The 20,739-nt window shown below is 32.5% G+C and overlaps 1 protein-coding gene across 1 annotated transcript in view; it reads left to right on the forward strand.

Annotated features, from left to right (window-relative positions):
- Lztr1 (Leucine zipper like transcription regulator 1) overlaps window positions 1–20,739 on the forward strand; it is a 119,153-nt gene that overhangs the window by 55,576 nt on the left and 42,838 nt on the right. Inside the window, exons 10-14 of the mRNA XM_085811769.1 lie at window positions 2,328–2,382; window positions 13,857–14,060; window positions 15,097–15,195; window positions 15,281–15,416; window positions 17,390–17,454. Of these exons, the coding sequence (XP_085667895.1) occupies window positions 2,328–2,382; window positions 13,857–14,060; window positions 15,097–15,195; window positions 15,281–15,416; window positions 17,390–17,454 (559 nt within the window). The remainder of the gene's footprint in view (window positions 1–2,327; window positions 2,383–13,856; window positions 14,061–15,096; window positions 15,196–15,280; window positions 15,417–17,389; window positions 17,455–20,739) is intronic.

The raw sequence follows: 20,739 nt of genomic DNA on the forward strand, positions 1-20,739 counted from the left end.
AAACGTTTCACAACAATGCTTCAATATGCTTGCATCTGAAGATTAGTATTTGATTTAAGTGAGGCTGACTTCACAATGTTGCCAACATTTTAATACTGGATTACATTTCCACAAGTTGTTTTTATTTTGCTTTTCTTTTTAATTTAGTAAGCAGGACTGAGATAGAATGATGAAATTTTTATGCATGAGGGCTGCTTTTATTATGCTAGTGTACTCTTTTGGCATTTGTGCCTGCTTTCTTATTAGCTGCAATGAACCATGGTAATATTGCAGATTATATTTCTCTTAGGATTCAAGCACTGAAGTCATTATGCTACCTTAAGTATGCAATGATTGAACCCTATTCCAGGTGATGCATAATGTAGCATTACTCTGTTGTTTTACATTTTTACGGTGAACTTACTGTGCAAAAGTAAAAAAATAAATAATTATTGAAGACAGTAACTGTAACTGATTTCCTTGATGTACATATATAAATATATATATATATATATATATAACAATAATAATGCAGTGGTACCTTGGTATAAGTGCATTTAGAAGTACTTACAACTTGTTATGCATCTTTTTTGGACACAAAAATATTTGTTTGATACATCAAACTTGTTTGGAATATGACTTGAGTTTGACGAGTAAGTGCAATGCACTACACTTGTTTGTCTGTTTTGAGATCATGCTACAACTGTCCATGGGCATCAGTATTCCTGTTGCTGCTAATCAGTAAACAACCTGCACTATAAATTAGAATTTTCAAGTATTTTGTCCTTTTTTTTTTTTTTTTTTTTGCATAAATTTTTGTAAATTCTTTAATAATGAATTTTAGGAAAGTTGATCAGAGGAGTCAAGCAGCGAAGAATATTGTTAGGATCACCATTGAAGTGAAAAAATAGATTTTTGAAATGTATGAAGATGGCATGTGTATCTGGAGCTTGGCTATTGCACATTGTATGCCAAATATAATGATGTCTATGATTTTAAAAAACAAAGATGTTGTTGAATTGGCTATGTTGCAAAGGGGGTGAAATCAATTTCCAAACAAAGATCAGCAATATTAGAGCATGTTGAAAAATTACATTTTATTTTGATAGCAGAAAAACCTTTACATTTAGTATTATGATAGTGTTTCATTTATGTGCAGCATATATTTCACTCATTACATTTGCATTTTAGTATTAAACAATGTTATAATTGCAACAGCAGGAATTTTTTATAAAAATAGATTAACGATTTTCCTTTTATTTCTTGTTCGATAAGCTCGTTTGGTGAATGTCCAAAGATACAAAACAGATTACTAATGTATATTGATGTGCTGCTGTATTAATAATATCTTCATGTATGCTTTTTAATCTGCTATGTTCTTTCTTTGGCTCTTTCCTTTAGAAGTGGCATACAAATTTCCCATATCAGTTTTTTAGGACTACTAAATTAGTGAAAGGGGTGTGAATGTATGAGTTAATACAGCATTATTTGAAATTATCAATTAGCTGTTTAAGAATCATATTTGTCTTATGTGAAATTTAATATCTAAAGCTGTCATTCTGGGTATAAAATTTATGAAGTACTTGAGCATTTCTCTAAAACAAGGTTGTTATGTAACATATTTATGTAAAGATTCACTTTCAAAATTTGTATTTAACTCGCAGATCAAAGTTTACTGTAAAAATTTTCAGGCTTGATGTGATAAATTTGACAAAACAAAACTATAAAGTCTGCTAACTTTTCTCTTTTTCAGGTTATCTGTTTAAATTTACATTAATTGCATGTTAAATTTCCAGCCATACTCAGACTCAAACTTTTAAAATTTGAATGCTTTCTGAAGATAACACTTTACAGTTCTGAATTTAATTACCTTTTTTTTTAAACTTTAATATCTAATGACTTTTCCCTCCTGTGTCATGATACTGTTGTATTTTTTAGTTCTGTAAATCTTGGTATCGATAAAGAGTTGTGGCACGTTTCTTCCTCATCTTGGAAGCCTTTATTTTTCTATGTGCTTAATTTTTCATTTAAACCTTAAAACTTTTTTAAATTTTAAATAGTAGTCAATGGCTTGTTCTGTAGTAGCCTGTGGGCCATGTATTGAACAACCTGCTGTAGAGGATAAATTTATTTCACATGTGAGGCTATTACTTTGAATGTTTTACTATTCAAAGTGTAGGTTAATAAAATTTGTTCATGTAACTTCTTGAATAGTTAATCTTATAGCTTAATATGCTTAGAAATTTGAAGCCATTTTAAGTTTTAATAAGTTTCTAATTTTCTTCAGTAAAAATGTAAATGCTTTGTAAATATTATGAATATGAAATAATTCTTGATATTAATTTTAGTTTTGATTTGGATTCTCAGACATGGTCAGTTATACAACCATCTGCTGATAGTGAGGTGAGTTTTGAGTGTATGCAATTTTTTCTTTCAGATTTATGTTTTGATCCATTATTGTGATTATACTCTTTAAATAAGCTATGCAAGATTGAGCCAGTCCTTACTACAGTCAGCAGAGGTTGATTATCGTGCCTATGGTTCAGGTTTGAATCCAGAATAGGGTAGGAGTATTTTTGTTTTTAGTAAAATATAAGAACTTTGGCCTTCTTTCAATGCTAAAAGTTCCATCTTTTCAATGTTCAGCTCTCACACAACCGAGCTTTATTTAAAAAATGGAACAAATAAAATCACCTTTTTTCATGTAAATCTTGCAGATGCCAGTATGCAAATATGGTATGTTACAGCCAATCATGATTGACTGTCCAAACATATGCTAATTAGGCAGTTGTTGAAGATGTCATGCTGCCATACATATTGAAGTAGGACAATTAATCAATGATGTCACTATGTTCGTTGACATTGATCATTCAGTAATTTCTTGAATGTCTAAATAATCAAACAAATCAAAAAATTACTCAGAGGTCTGTGTCCAGTTGACCAACAATAACCATTCTCTTTGAATATTACTACCATATTGGTATATTGCTGTAGTAACCAAGATGAATCGATGTGCAACCTCCATTACTGTTACACCCATGGTCGCAACATCACTTGGTAAGACAATATCTGCCAGTATTGTATGCATGGAGGGATATGCCAAAGTATCAAGTTTTTGTGTTTCACTAGCTGCACAGTACAGACAAGCAAGACTAAAGTAGTGTTGTCAACATCTCAGTTGGATTGTCTCAGATTGGTGCAACATCCTTTTTATGAACAAGTCCAGATCTGCCCTGGGATTAGATGATAAACATGTAATGATCTGAAAAGAACAATGAACATGGAATCAGTCCTAGAACATCATCAAACATCACACATTCACATGTGACAGCATCATTGTCTTTGCTGGAATTTCAGTTGTGATGCACATTTTTAAAGATGGCTATGCAGTATAGGAATTAAATTCTACATTTTCATTGTAAGACTTCATGCTACAACAGTTGGTTCTGATTTCCTTCTTTTGGGTATTAGCATTTCTTAGAGGGAGTGGCAGCCATATTACTTAATCTTTAATCTAATTAAAAAACAACAAAGAAAATTTTTAGGATTACCATGGAGGTGAAAAAAGAGAATGTTGAAAAGAATAAAGAGGGCATATGTGTCCGGGACTTGGCTATTGCATATGCCAAGTACAGTCAAAAGTCGTTAATCCGGACTCGTCGGGACTTCGGCGATTCCGGATTATCAATTTTTCCGGGTTATAGATCATCAGTTTAAATCGCGTAAGATGGCATGCAGAAATTCTAAAATTAAAAATATGAAACCGTAATTTATTAAATAAAGAACAATTATGATCTAAAGGGTATCAAAATTTACAAAAAAAAAAAAAGCTTAATATTTATTTGTTTACTTTATTAAACATTTCTTTCAATGTAAGTTGTTTAAGTTGCTTCGTTTTATGTGATAATACTTTCCCTTTAATTCTATGAACAGACATAAATTTTGTTCAGTTACAAAGTTCCGCTGTTCAAGTCCCGTTAATTGCTGTGATGAGAATACCGACTAACTTGTCAATCGAAATTTTTTCATTTTCACTAACCGCTCTGTCACATTCTTCATGTCTTTATCCATTTTTTGCAGCATTTCCAGTTTTTGTTTGATGGACATCGAAGCATACTTCCATTTTGTACGATCCTTTGGGAGCTCCAGAATCGGAAATTCTATTTGACATAATCGAAAGTTCAAGTTTACTTTTATAGTATTGCTCTTACAGTCTGCAAAAAATAATAAGCCGGATCCAATTCAAAAATTAAGGAACAACGCAATCATCAACATTAACTGAAATAGATAATTAGATAATTTTAGCTTATACCGTCCATTATACATAAAAAGAGCACGCGAAAACGTATTCTGCGCTTGCGCACACGCAAATGCCCAGTCGTAAGTGGTCTTACGCACACGCGCAAACGCCTATGCGCATGTGTCAACGCGGCGCATGCGCAGAAAGTTTTTAGCTTTGAGGTCCGGATTATAGATCATTCCGGATTATGGGTGTCCGAATTAACGACTTTTGACTGTATTATGGTATCCAACATTGTGGGAAAAAAAAAGTGCTATTAAATTGATTAACGTTGTGAAGGCAATGAAATTGATTACCAAATAAAGATCAGCAACATTAGAGCATGTTAAAAAATTGTTTTTGACCTGAGCAATAGAAAAAGGGTTTATACCTAGTATCATGTGCAGTGCTTCATTTATATACAGTATATATTTCACCCATACAGTATATATTTTTAAATTTAGTATTAAATAATGTTATAATGATAACAATAGGATTTTTTGTATAAGAAATGGATGATCTTATTGGAAATGTTCATTTGTTGTATATCCAAGGATCTGGAATGGATTAATGTTTTATACCGAGGTGCCATTGTACTTGAAAATAAGACCTCCAATTTTTGTTATGTTTTTATTCTAAAATTTTGAAGGATCTCATAAATGGGTATTTTGACAAGGGAAATTGTAATGTGAGAGAAGAGTTTAATAATCATAATGTTATTTCAATTCCAAGGCATTAGACTTGCTCAGTCTGTTGTTACTTGCTCATGTCTCCATCTGTTAACACTGGTGGGAAGTGCACGTACCAATTCCTGATGTCTTTGATGACATTAAATGACTTCCACTTAATAGATCCATGTCTGAATCTCAGTCATGGATCTGTTAAGTGGCAGTTAAATACCATACTGCTATCACTAAAGAATTCCCATTTGACAGTTTTCAATATTTGAACTGCTTTGTGGTACAAGCAGTTATTGGCCCTCTGAGTTGCTACACTGCATTAAATAATTACATTGTTTAATGGATCACATTACCAATTACCATAATGTTATCCTTTCGAGAAATATTGTAAAACAAAATAAATGTTTATATTTGGTTTTATTTCTTAAAATTTATACTAAAATGTAAGGAGGATCTTATTTTTGAGTAAATATAATTTAGTTATTCTTTCTCAAGTTTGTGAAAGAAATCTGAAAAGAATTTTCGTAGTTTTAAAGACAAGATGGCAAGTGAAAGTATTGCTCAAATATTTCTTTTGTGCAATGACAGGTGTAAAGTATAGTTTGAATTGTAGAATGTGTAACTGTAGGACAATTTTTGCATCCTATTTCAAATACTCTGAAGGAAATATTTGGTAGCTCATTGAGTGAAATAAATGCATGACTACATTTTGATTAATAAAGTCTTTTCTTTATTAAATAAATACACAAGTCTTTATGTGGTATTAACATTCTATGAAATGACATCATAGCAATTTTTTTCCTGCCGTTTGGTTCAGTCATTAGGAGTGACTTACTCTGAATATATGATTTTTTTGTCAAATTTTTGCCGAGCTAATTCTTACAGTAGTAGACATTCTTATAACTGTTTGCTTGAAACTGTATGAAGTGTCAAACTGTAATCTTAACACCAGAATCAGATTGCAGTTTCTTTTTAATGTTATAATTTTTATATTTTTCAGTTATAATTTTTTTTAGCTTTATGGAACTTTAATGATAAATTTAGATGTGTTATATTGTAATCTGAGGTTTCTGGATTGTACTTTTTTTTTGGAGGGGAAGGTACAAAGATCTGTGTGACAGAAAATATATACTTAATCGAAGTAGTCAAGCACAATATTATATTTTAACCCAATCACACCACCCAGATCAGATCATAAACTTTAACCCTTCAAAAGCTGGTATAGATTTATCTATTTCTTCAAATAGATGTGAAGCAACTTGAAACAACAAAATAGGTTCTTTCATTGTTATATAAGAAACGTGAAAGTTTGTTTTTTCAGAATCCTATTCTGAAGTAGTCTTAATATCTTTGATTGAACACTGTCAAATTTTCTACATAACGATAAAATATTTGCTTGGGATATTTCGCAAAAACTTTTAATAATTTATTTATTCTTTTAAATATTTCCTGTTTTGGTAATTTAGTAACTTCTGAGTAACTTTTTCTGTTAAGTGTGGTGAACAACATTCACATTTAGGTGCTATTACTCTCATCTGATAGCAGCATTCTATTAATAAGAATAGGAAGTGCAGTGCTGCAAAATCTTCTGTGTCCTTTTTTATGGTATTAAATTACCTAGGGTGTTGAACATAGATCTCTCGCATTGAAGCTAAGCATTGAATCACCATGCAAGAACATATTTTGCCCTATCCTGCCAGTATATAGATTTGTTTCTTGGTGTGAGCATCTGATTGATCATTGAGACTGTCATGCAATTGCTTGCATTTTTAATGCAGTACTAGAAGACATAATTGGTTGTAATGATTGAGCCTTCATTGTGGCCATGATTGTTAACCCAGCACTTTCATGTGGTTTATCTTTGTATTAGTTGACTGCAGCCACGAATACCTGGCCTTGTCTAATTGGGCCTTTTAATGCTTTCTAGAGCATGATACTGTGGCATATCTGATGTATTATTTTCTTTCAAATGTGTGGAGATGTGTGATTATTGCTATGTCTGTCATTATTAGTGTGGTGGACCCCAAATTTACATTCACTTTAGTTGCTGCTGTCTTATAGTGCTATCTGTTAGTAAGGATTGGAACTGTAAATGACATTGGGGGTTGAATTGAGGTCTGTTGCATAGAAGCTAAATATCCTATCAATAGGAAAACACACTTTGGCCTGCCCTGCAGATATTTGGATTTGTTTCTAGGCATTTATGTACAAATTTACAATGTCTGTAACAGAAACTGCATATTTGTATAGGAAGTGTCTGCATCAACATATTTATTTGAACTAATTAATGTATTTTAATAACGAATTGTATATATATATATATATGTGTGTAATTATTTATAATATCTTTAATGGAATTCAGTATCTGTACATTTGCATTAGTGATGCCTGCATTAACATATTTTGAACAAGTTTATGTACTTTTAAAACTGTATGTGTACACACATGTATTTGTGTACTAACTTATAATGTCTGTAACAGAAAATCAGTAACATGTAGACCTCATATGAATGCTTAATCAGTTTCCATACAGTGATAATTCTTCATAGCCAGCTTGTGGCTTCACTCCCCTTGAAAATGTTACAGCTTACTTTCCAATATATTATTCTTTTATTAATTTTATCTTGCAAAGATAGACATTTGAAAACATATTCTAAGATGATAAGAAATAGTTGTAATCATTGACAGGACTTAAACAGGCTGACAAACACCCAAGTGTACTGGTTGTCCTGCTGGCATAGACAGTAAAATAAAAGTATATAATTATTGAGTAGAGGTTACTACTTGAAAAAATCATCTAAAAAACGTACTTATTTTACAGTTCATGATTTTTATATGCAGCGCTCTAATTAAATTTCTTTTCCTTGGAGATGATATATTAATAATAAATTATATATTTATATCATACAGTACAAAATCCGTAATCTGGACTCGTCGGGACTTCGGCAATTGTAAATTAGGGGTTTTTCCGGATTATAGATCATCAATTTAAATCTGGTAAGATGGCATGGAGAAATTATACAATTAAAAATATGAAACCGTAATTTATGAAATAAAGAGCAATTATGATCTAAAGTGTATCAAAATTTACAAAAAAAAAAAAAAAAAAAAAAAAAAAAACTTAATATTTTTTTGTTTACTTTATTAAACATTTCTTTCAATGTAAGTTGTTTAAGTTGCTTCTTTTCTTGTGCTAATACTTTCTCTTTAATTCTATAAACAGACATAATTTCTTGTTCACTTACAAAGTTTCACTGTTCAAGTCCTGTAATTGCTGTGTCGAGAATACCGACTAACAACGACAACGGGGAAAATCGTTACTCCTTTAAATGCTCGAGGTCGTGCATGTTTTCTGATTACGAAAAGTTTGCACTTGTGTGTTCCTGCAGCATGTGCGTGTGCTAAAATTGTTAGTCTCGCTTTAGAATCTTTGACATCAGTTGGAGCCTTTTCTGTAGAATTAGAAGATTAAGGAACAGTGCAATCTGCAACATTAACTGAAATGTCTTGGAAATTTTAGCCTAGCTTATACCATCCGTTGTACATTAAACGCACATGCGTAAAGCATACCAAAAAAAGTTTGTGGCTTTGAGGTCCGGATTATAGATCATTCCGGATAATGGACGTCTGGATTACGGACTTTGTACTGTATATAGATATGAAGTATGCGTGTGTAACACGTGCCTGCAAAAGTATTGTTAACATTACCTAGAAAAACAGCAATCATAATTGAGATAAGCTTATACCATGAGTTATAATAAGGAAAAGTAACATAGGTACATTGTAATGGCTTAAGAAAGGGCACGGTCCCAAAACAGATACGCATACCGAAGTTTACATATCCAGTGAAGGCACAAGATTGAAGTAGTTACACAGACGAACACAGACACAAGTGTTATACAGACTACACTGCCGGAGAAAACTCGTCTCTTGCCGTCAGCCTGTAGGGTTGCCATACAGTTTTACTTTCTTTGTTTACTGTTTCGCCAATTGGCGGTTTTCTCTAGAGTTTTTGAGTTTGTATCGACTGTTTGGCACTGCTACTGCATACTCCCTCTGCAGTGTCAACGAAATGCGACATACCAATGGGGGCGTCGGCTTAATCGTCCAGAACGGGTGGTACAAAGGCTTTTCCACACTCTGGGAAACAACTTGAGAAGAGTCCATGGTTTCCGTCTGTGTATGGAGATCGTGTGCTTAATCCATTTTATTTCAAGATTGATAGTTTTATCGCGTCTTTCTAGCACTTTATATGGTCCATCATAAGGAGCTTGGAGTGGCTTTCTAACTTTGTTATATTGAACAAACACATGCGTGGATTTGGGAGGTCGTTGATGAATGAAACAGGTTCGCTGGCTGTGGCTGGAAGTCGTGGTCGGGTGGACACTGGCAAAGTGGGATTTTAAATCCTTCATAAACTGTTTAGGGGATGCATCCATAGGTGTCGGATCGAAAAATTATCCTGGGAGACATATAGTCTTGCCGTATACAAGTTCAGAAGTGGTTGCTCATATGTCTTCCTTGAGAGCGGGGCGGAAACCCATCAGGAGCATTGGAAGGGCTGCCACCCAGTGACTGGTATTATACGATTTTAAGGCAGCTTTTAATGGACGGTGAAATTTGTTTAGAAGTCTATTTGCCTGTGGGTGGTACGGTGAGGTCCTGATCATCTTGCTTCCCAACAACTGGGAAAGGGCTCGAAATAAGCCGCTTTCAAACTGTCACCCTTGGTCAGTAGTAATAACAGCCGACAACCAAATCCAGTAATCCATTGGTCATAGGTACCCTGCGCTACTGTGCATGCAGTTATGTCTGGTATGGGTACTGCTTCCGGCCATCTAGTAAACCTATCAATCATAGTTAGACAGTAATAATTATTGTGAGAAGGAGGTAATGGACCAACGAGGTCAAGGGGAATGTGATCAAATCTCTGTGATTGGTCTGGAAACTTTATTAACAAGGTTCTAGTATGTCTGCTTACTTTTGCTTTCTGGTGATGGAATGCTCAGTTTGCACAATTATTACAGATAGAAGACCAAACAAAACGAATGTCGGGGAGAGACAAATTATGCAATGTGGCAAAAACTTTCTCACAGAATGCTGGGGGAATGTGAGGGCGGGCGGTACCTGTTGACAAATTGCAATATAAGTAAGCTACAATTCGGTAAAGTAACTTTTCTGAGTTGTAAAACTTTTAAGTCTTAAAATTTGTAATTCTGCATCGATTTGTTACATTTTAGCAATTTCCTCACAGTTGATAGGGGTAAGCATGCTTATCACTTCTTTGTGCGAAAGTGCGTCCACAGTTTCTGTGAACCATTTATATGGTGAATTTCATTGGTGAATTGTGAGATAAAGTCTAACTGCCTAGCCTGAAGAGGTGAACTCTTATCCAAGCGCTGTCAAAATGCATACGTAAGTGGTTTGTGATTGGTGATTAAAGAAACATTCCGTGCTTCCAACATATGCTTAAAATGCCTTACAGCAGCATAAGCTGCCAATAGCTCCCGATCATCCATATTATAATTCCTTTCTACTTGCGAACGTTTTCATGAGAAAAAGGTGAGAGGCTGTAAATTTCCATCAACCATTTGTGATAGCATTCAGCCGATAGCGAAGTCTGACGCTCGACCTCTAAAACCAACTGTGCATCTTTTTCGGGTGTGCTAAAAGAACCGTATTCGCGATTAACTGTTTACACTTTTGAAATTCATTCCTTGCTTCCTCAGACAAATTCAGGGTTGACTTATCATTTTTCTTAGCCCCTTTTAAATGCAAAGTTAAATTTATTTGATTCTGGGCCACGTTGGCTAAAAATCAACGATAAAATTTCAAAAATCCTAAAGATCTCTGCATATCTTTTCCCATTTTAGAAAGTGGGTATTTAAGTATCGGTTCAACTTTTTTTGGCAGAGGCTTGGTACCGTTTTTATTAATTAAATATCCTAAGAAAGATATTTCGGGAATGCCAAAAATGCGTTTTGAAGCGTTAATTTTCAATCCATATGAAGTTAATCTTTCAAAAACAGTACATAAGTAAGATTTCTGATCATCTTCTGTATCACTAAATATCAAAATATCCTCTAAGTAGATATAGGCAAATTTTATGTCTCAAAGAATTTCGTTCATAAACCTTTGAAAGGTTGGAGCTGCTCCGAACAGTCCAGAATTAAAAACGGAAATTTAAAAAGACCAAATGGGGTGCGAACTGCAGTTTTCGATATATATGGTCTGGGTGAACTGGTACATGATATGCCCGAACCATATTGATTTTCGAAAAAATTTTCTTTACGTCAAGTGTATTATTAAAGTCTTGTAAATGCATATAGGATATCTGTCGGGTTCAGTGCACGCGTTTAATTTTCAGTAGTCTCCTACTGGCCATGTGTCACCCAAGCTTTTAGAAACGACATGAAGCAGTGATGACTATGCTAATTTTGATGGTCTACAAATACCTTGATCCATCATAAATTGGAATTCTTTTTTTACTTCTTCATAGAACTTAGGGCTTTACCTGCATGGTTTATTATACACAGGAGGATCGTTTGTTTCGGTGTAATGAACCGTACTATGCTTTACTGTGCCCAAATCAGGTTTTAACTTCAATAAATCCAGAGAGTCTTTCAAGATTCTGTGATACGGTGAATCACCCGATATTAGCTTTACTGAAAAATAATTTTTAGAATCGTAAAGAGAACCAATTCGAGTTAATTTTGTAGTATTACCAATGAGCCTACCTCGTTTTAAATCGATTAAAAGATCAAAATGTATTAGGCTCATATTATAGGCACTGGTACATCCGTGATTAAAAACTTCAAAGAAAAGTTTCGTCTTTGTCCTAAATTCATATTTAACAATTTTATTCCATATGTAGAATTCGAATGGAATTATTCGTGGCAAATAATTATAGCCAATCAGGATGCATTTTCTTAAATTTAGAACTCAGCACTCATAAAACATCTGAGCCCGAATCGATAACAAATTTTTAATTTAATCTGTTATCGTAAACATGAATGCGACTGCCGATGAGTTCCAGCTTGCCAACAAGGTACTCAACATTTTCATGCATTATTCCCAAATTGCAAATGAAAATAACAGTAACTGTTAACACGCTCGCGAGAATGCCCACGTGGAAAACTTCATGGACACTTATGTGGATCCCGGGGAAATGTATTTCTCATTTTTTCACGTGAGTGTCACTCAACTTGTATACTTAGAGTAGCTATTTCACTCCTTAAAGCCTTAAGCTCCCCGAGGGGGTGAAAGAATCGTTCCGATTGCTGGGGATACTTGCCGAAGCTGCCTGGACAGCAAACACATTCTTGTTCATCGGCGTGTGCACTTCAGATACCTTATCAGCCATTTTTGCTAAATTATCCAAGGATTCAGAACTAATTGGTAAAATGGCATGCACCTCAGAAGGTAACCTTTGCAGCCATAATGATTTAAAAAATTTGTCAGTTATACATTTTTCTCAATAAGTGAGGAATTTCCTTAATTCTTTCATTTTTCTCAATAAAGGAGATGGTTTGTCATCCCCCTAAATGCAGTTCAGAAATAAGCCTGTGTATTTGCTCGTTTTCCGAATCCAAGAATTCCACTATTAACCTAGCTTTTAGTGAAGTATATATTTTGTCGTGTAGGGATTAAATAAAATATCTGATACCGCGGAAAGAGTTTTGGGGATCTATGGAAGAAATCACGTGGTTATATTTTGTAATATCGTTACTAATCTTTGCTAGAGCAAAATTACTTTCAACTTGAATAAACCAAAGTTTAACATTATTTTTGCATAATGGGGGAATTTTAACCGCCACATGTGAGATTTTTGGCTCCTGAGCTGCCACGTTAGATTTGTCATTGGTTTGGCCTTCCAGTCCTGGCATGGTTAACAAATATAAATATATCATAACTTAATGTTACATACTTATAAATATATCATAAATCGTTAACTTAATGTTTTGCACTTTAAAACTTGTGTATCATATCAGAATAGTCATTCAATATCTCAATAAAATTGCGAGCACATATATTACACAAAGATCAGTTTTAAACAATAAATAATCAAGTTTAAATCAAACTATAATTTTATAGCAAAACACATCACAAAAATATATTAATATCAATCACAGATAGGAAAAAAAATTTGACCACATACGTGTAACTCTTTCTTAATAGTGTGATAAACCATGTGTAATCCGTACAATAAAATGAGAAGGAAATTAAAGGAAATAAATAGGATGTAGCATTTATCACTCATAAAAAAGAGCACTCTCATCAGAATAAGACATGTTTTTAGCTTTATAACAAAGATTGAGACAGATAGCATATAGGAATCTGAAATAGAAGGAGCGAGAGACAGGGTCACCAGTGAGTAACACATGCCTACAAAAGTATTGATAACATTACCTAGAAAAACAGCAATCGTAATTGAGATAGGCATATACCATTAATAATGATATTTAATAAGGAAAAGTAACATAGTACATTATATTGTCTTAAGAAAGAGCACGGTCCCAACACAGACAATGCATGTTGGACAACACAGACAATGGTCCCAACACAGACAATGCAAAGTTTACGTATCCGGTGAAGGCACAAGACTGAAGTAGTTATACAGACTAACACAGACTACATTGCTGGAGAAAACTCATCTCTCCCCGTAAGCCTGTAGGGTTGCCATACAGTTTTACTTTCTTTGTTTATTATTTCACCAACTGACGGTTTTCTCTAGAGTTTTTTGAGTTTGTATCGCCTGTCTGGTGCTGCCGCTGCAGGTATATGTATAAAGTGATTTCATATAATATTTTTGAAATTTCTTCCGATTTTATATATATATTTCACTTTATGTATATATATATATATATAAATAATAAAGTGATTTTATTTAATATTTTTGAAATTTTTGATTTTTTCAGATACCATCTGGCCGATTGTTTCATGCTGCTGCTGTTATAGGAGATGCCATGTATATATTTGGGGGAACTATTGATAACAATGTGCGCAGTGGTGAAATTTATAGATTTCAGTTTTCATGCTATCCTAAGTGTACTCTGCATGAAGATTTTGGCAGACTTTTGGAAAGTCAGCAATTTTGTGATGTTGAATTTCTTGTTGGGATGGTCAGTGTTACTTAAAATTTAATTACATCACTTTAAATTTTTAATAAATTAAAATGAATTTTATTATCAGTGTAAATGTTTTGAATATTTTTTTTTTTGAAGGATCAACATTAAACTTATATTAAACTGTTACATTTTATGGACTAGTAACAGTGACTTTAAGAGTGTGAAACAAAAGTTGACATTTTATTTCTTTTATTTGAAAATTTCAATTTAGACATCTTTTATAAAATTGTTATGATATCTTTTATAAAGTCTTTAATAAAATTGTTATAATGGATACATCTAATTTTGCATATGTTATGTTTGACATATGCAAAGTTAGATGTATCCATTCCAATATATATATACACCTTCAAAATGACTAGTATAAATGTAACTGAATTATAAACTATGTTATATGTCTAAATTTCAAAGAATGAATGATGAAATACTTCAGAGAAAATAATATAACAAGCAATTTCTGTTTGAAATTTAAATAGAATAAACTCAGCAAATGTGAAGATGAAATTTATGGCTTTCCATTTTTAATTATTAGACATAATTATGAAGCTATAAAATGTGTGACGTTGCTTTTTAAAAATGTATTCATTGAATTTTATCATTCAATAAATTAATGTTAAATAGTCATTCAATTTTTTTTTTATTTACAGCATCAAAACTTTTTAAATTTTGTATTTATAAATTGTTAAATACTTTGAAAAGAATTTAATTACATGAATTCTTTCTGTATATTTTTGAAGTGTTTTATTATTTTGATTTAGTGCTAAAACTGCTGAATGCTTCTGAGCAAATTTTGCTGCAGAATAAATATTAAAAGGAGGAAAAAACTATAATGTTCAAAAAGTTGTATTGAATTGTAAAATATTTACAAGGAGTTTTCCAAAATGAGGAAATAAAATATACGAAAGACTAAGGGCTTTATGTTCTGAACATCTCTTAAATATGTGAAAACAGTAAACATTTTTTTTTGAATTGCTTGTGCTTATTATTAACTTCAGTTATCTCTCTAATATAATTATTTGTAAATTTTTAGGAAGAAAAGTCTATTCCAGCACATATTGCTTTTGTATCCGCTAGATCCCAATGGCTGCGTAGCAAAATTAGGCATTCTAGAGAAAAACAAAGAGAGAAGGTTTGAATTTCATAGCTTTTGTTATTTTTTATGCATTTTCATTATTAAGTATTTTGTTTAATTTTTTATTTATTTATCTTCACAGCTTCTGCAAAATAATTCTGAAAGAGAGAAAAATTATGTTCCTGTTTTGCAAGTCAAATTGAAGGATGCAGTACCTGAGGCTTTTGAACTTGTGCTAACCTACATCTATACTGATCGAATTGATCCTACTAAGAAAAGTAAAGCTCCTAAAAAAAAAAAAAAAAAAAAAAAAAAAAAAGTTGATATTTATACTTTAAAATTTTTGTTTTGTATTAACAGAGTTATCGTGTATACTGACAAGGTAAGCTATCTGACCATTCGAGAACAATCGATTTGTAACTTTCAGAAATGGACAAGTATGCCAACAAAAAAGTAGGTTGTATAAAATACAGCAAGCTTTTGTGATATTTGCAGCCATAGTTTGGCAATTATATGACATAAATGTAATTTTGAGGTATGAGGCCTTCCAATATCAACAATACTCCATCATAAGATTGCATGTGTCATAATATCATGGGCCCATCATTTTCTTCTTAATACTCAAAATGGCATTTCAGTCATCCATTTTAAAATCATTTTAATGTTGGAATGAGCCATTTTGATAAATTTGTGAGCTGTTAAAAACCACAGCAATCTTGTGTTGGGGGGGGGTGAAACCTGTGAAAAATCAAAGCGTTCATTGTCATGATGCCAAGTTCTACCAAATGTTTTGCTAGCCACTGATCTGGTTGTTTACGCTGCAGAGTGATTAATGAGCTGATTGCCATGCCAAAGTGCCCGAGTTTAAATTACAGAGAAGGCATGGATGTTTGTAAATGTTATAGTGTCTGTGCAGTGAGGGGGCTTTCAAAATACCATAGTGAGCCTAAATCTTCTCAAGAGGTTAGTAGTGGGGGAAGAGGGGTAGGAAACCCTCATAACACTCCTTGGAATTCCTTCTGGGGTGGAAGCTTAGCTGTTAGCAAAACCTGGCAGTACCTAATATGCTTAACATAGATGCACAAGTACTGGCCTTGTTTCAGCCTGTTCCTGCTTATGCTGCAGAGCTTTACAGAGGTGGCAGAACACCTCTAAAATAGTACTTTACTGTAACATTTCATCCTTGTGATACCTACTCACAGTGCATCATCTCACAGAATTTAAGAAAAGTCAGTTGACTTTGCTGCACACCTTTTGTACTTTTCTCTTCAGAGATGGTGAATATTTTCATTCTGACAACTAAGCCTTGGTTTCAGAAATGTACCCATAACCCTATGATTTATTAGCATTTACCGCAGTGCTCAGAAAGTCAGGATTGCTAACATTGCGTGCCACCATATCTTGCATGATTTTTCTCTTGTATTGATTTCTTCATTAACAGTTTTGACTTGAATTTTGCAAACATCTGTTTTATCTTTTAAATGGAATTCCTTTTTCTCAAAATTGAATATACCCAACCAGTATCATTAGTTCTTGGAAGGTGATACAGTGTCCCAACTTCTCTACTAGTTCTTAGAATGTGACATACCAGTCCCAAAGCTTTTGCTTAATCAACCAACTTTCCATTTGTTTAGGGCTTAGCTTTTCATCCTCCAATGATATCCAGCCATTTTTCAGCCATGTATATGGCATTCTCATTGAAAGTTTGCTGAATTTTTCAGATGGTTTCCATTTATTTTATAACTGAACATCTAGTTAAATTTGATGCTATACCAGTTGTTCTAGTAATTCCATCATTTATCACTAAAACATAATATGATAATTATTCATTACATTATTTTATTCACAAACTAACTATGAATGGTTTGCCATTTCTGCTAGTGAGAGAAAAGCTCAAGCATGTGCTTTTACATGCCTAGCAGGATCTACCTCCCATGCATAACTAGTTTAGTTTAAAAAAATTGTATTTTTTAAAATGTTATAATTTATTTTTTTTTTTAAATATATATATATATATTCAGTTTTAAAAATGCTGAAATCATGTATGTAATGGTAAACTTACCTTTAAAAAATATTCAATGTGATAGGTAATGAGTATATACATAGATTTCTTTACATTTGAATGTTCAAATCGATCAACTGAATTTTTTAAATATGTAGAAATTTTATAAAAGTATTTCTAATCATAAAAAATATTTTTGTAGCTATTTTTAAATTTTGGTTATAAATTTTTTATTTTGGTTATTGATAGGTGCTGATCCAATGAGTACTAAGGTTGTTTTACTTATGATGGATGTATACAGACTTGCTGTGCAAGTAAGTAATTGGAAGTATTTCAGATAAGTAGATGGTTGAGATTGAAATATTGAGATTGAAAATGTGCAATAACAAATATTAGAATAAACAACAAAAGAAGAGAGAATCACATATATCAGGGAGGTCAATTTCAGGAGAGTAGGAACTGTATGTTAGGATTCAGGAAATTTTGAAAGCCACAGCTAAAATTTCCCAGAGCCATAATTTCGTATGTACATCATTTTAAAAGTACAAAATAGATTTTCATTAAAAGAAGCATTTGTGCTATATTAACAAGAGTTTCATATTTTTTATGCAAGTAATTGCTTACATACTATAAATTTAAATAAGAACTAATTTCGCCTGCTCTATATTCTGGAAAGTATGCTTCTTGAATGTACAGATGTGAAAATATTGTTTGATGAAAGAAACCACTAATTGTCCAGATCAGAAGCTAACGCCTTCCCCGAGTTTGTTAATAGTTAACTGATTTTAGAGAAATAAACTGAAATCAAAGGAAGGTATCATAATGTTCTGTGTGAGCAGAATAGTATAAAAAGCTTTTCATCTGAGGGAAGAATAAAACAATAACTTAAAAAATAAATAATAAAGCTCTAATTTAAGTGCAGATTTAATTTTTAAAGGACAACACAGGGCGTAAAGGAACAGCCTAAAGGGCAGGGAAACTTTCTCTTATGTATGCTATTCAAGAGAGGAAAATTGTTTTAACTCTTTGATGTGCACTATATTATTTTTTAAATTTTTTTAACTAAAAACTCTAGAAGTTGAATATTATGATCCTAGAGACAAGTAATACAGTCAAAAGTCTTTAATATGGACTTGTCGGGACTTCGGGGATTCCGGATTATTGGTTTTTCCGGATTATAGATCATCAGTTTAAATCTGAAAAGATGGCATGCAGAAATTATAAAATTAAAAATATGAAACCGCAATTTATGAAATAAAGAGGAATTATGATCTAAAGGGTATCAAAATTTACAAAATAAAAGATTAATATTTATTTGTTTACTTTATTAAACATTTCTTTCAACCTGTGCATGCATAAAGCATACATTACGCATAGTCGAAATTAGAATATTGAAACCAGAAAACTATTTTATATGTGTTAGTGATATTTATAATGACGAGGAATTTGATTTAAATCATATCAAAGACAGAGTACATCGAGATGAAATACTACATTTAGTAAGGAATTATAAGCCGAATAAAATAAAAACATCTGCCCTGAAGGTAAGGATAGTGCTGACAGATCAACTTCCAGTTCATTGCGCGCCGTATCCCCTCCACCACCGCAGAGCAGCATGAAATTGATAAACATATTTCGGAATGCTTAGAGAATCAAAAGATATGCTTTTATCCATTTTTTGCAGCAATTATACTTTTTGTTTGATGGACATTGAAACATGCTTTCGCTTTGTAGATCCTTTGGTAGCTCCAGAATCGGAAATTCTTTTTGACATTTTCGAAAGTTCAAGCTTACTTTTATAAAATTGCTCTAACAGTCTGCAAAAAATAATAAGCTGGATTCAATTAGAAGATTAAGGAACAACGCAATCTGCAACATTAACTGAAATAGATAATTTTAGCTTAGCTTATACCGTCCGTTATACATTAAACGCACATGCCTAAACATATTATGCGCATGCAGAGACACATATGTGCATGTGTTAATGCATTATGCGTTGTCGCATGCACAGAAAGTTTGTAGCTTTGAGGTCCGGATTATAGATCATTCCGGATTATGGACGTTCGGATTAAAGACTTTTGACTGTTTATGAATTAAAAAAATTCTACTCTTGCCAATTGTTCTGTAGGTGGTGGTCGCACTGTGGAACCAACACTCGTCTAGGACTTTGAAACTTACTGAAATAGTAGGGGGGGAAAAAAACTTACCCTTTTCCGTGCATGTTTCCAATAAATGATGAAATTTACGGATTTTAAAAGAATGTATATAAGAATTGCATTATATGTAAATTTTTACATTATTTTACAAAGTAAATCATCAGAAAAATTTAAAAAAATAAACATTTATGTAATTTTTCTATAGCAATGAAAATATAAGTACCTACATAACAAGGACGTTCGGATAAATGGATAAAAAACTCAGTAAAGTAAGGATTAAAAAAAAAATTAGCGTTTTTTTATCCTTACTTTACTGATAAAAAAAAAAAAAAAAACCACCCTCTCTCTCTCTCTCTTTTTTTTTTTTTAAATTTCAAAGAACACATTTTTTTGTGACACTGTTCAAAGCATGTTTTGTATTTTTGGACCATGCGTGGACCCACAGTGCACATTTCGTATATGTATCTTGTTCTTTGAGGTTTCTTCCTTGTGCTACAATATGTACACTGCCTTGATCTTATAAATTTCACTGGTATATGTCCAGCGTTATTTAGTTTTTTTTTTCATCTGGCACATTAAAATTTGTGGTTTTTTAATTGGAGAGAGGGGCTTGATCTTTTTGTCTTTAGTACGGATCATTCGTTTCCCATTCATATTTATTTTATTCATATTTTGTCCCAAAATATTTAAAAAATATTTTTAATTTAAATAAAACTTTTACGCGTTTTCTATTTTAAATTATAGCAAAGTATATTTACATTAAATTTAAACCACATCAAATAATTTATAAAATCACAATACTAGCTTGGGAAGCAAGTTTGTTGAGGTGAGAGAAAAATCTCTGGAAAAGAAAGACCTTTTCACTGGGCAGGTGCATGTATTGTTTAGTAATAAAATAACTCTGTGGTGTCAAAGCCTCTTATCTATATCCGGCTAAAAATAAGCATTCCTATTTGAAAAAAAAGCAAACGCCATTGTGAAAAGCAGTGGTTTCAAGGTGTGACCACCAAGCCTCTAGAGGATTGTGAGCATTGTGAGACAATGCTGTAGTGGCGCAGTGGTCGCACCTTGAAACCACAAAGCAAATGCCATAAATATAGATAGGTTTTTTTATATATGCAGTTTAATTATTGCAATTTTTTGTTGTTCACAATAGAAATCATGATGTGCGATGAATAACTTTTGAAATTTAAAGTTGTTTATAATAATAAAAGGAACCTATTTTGTCTCATTGAAAACGAATTTTAAAAGGCAGCTGATTTGAAGTACTAAGACTTAAAACATGTATGATTCTGAAGTCATTTTGTGTTATTTAGAGGTAAATGATCAGTAATCAATTGGTTTTTCACTCAAAAATTTCGGAAAGAAGAGGAGGAAAAAATTCGAAATCTGTGGTTTCAGGGCGCAACCACCATGCGTCAAAATGCTAAAATAAGCTGTTAT

This window comes from Stegodyphus dumicola, chromosome 2 (genome assembly GCF_044657685.1).
Source record: "Stegodyphus dumicola isolate Sdum_Otavi_A_Nest chromosome 2, ASM4465768v1".
Taxonomy (NCBI): domain Eukaryota; kingdom Metazoa; phylum Arthropoda; class Arachnida; order Araneae; family Eresidae; genus Stegodyphus; species Stegodyphus dumicola.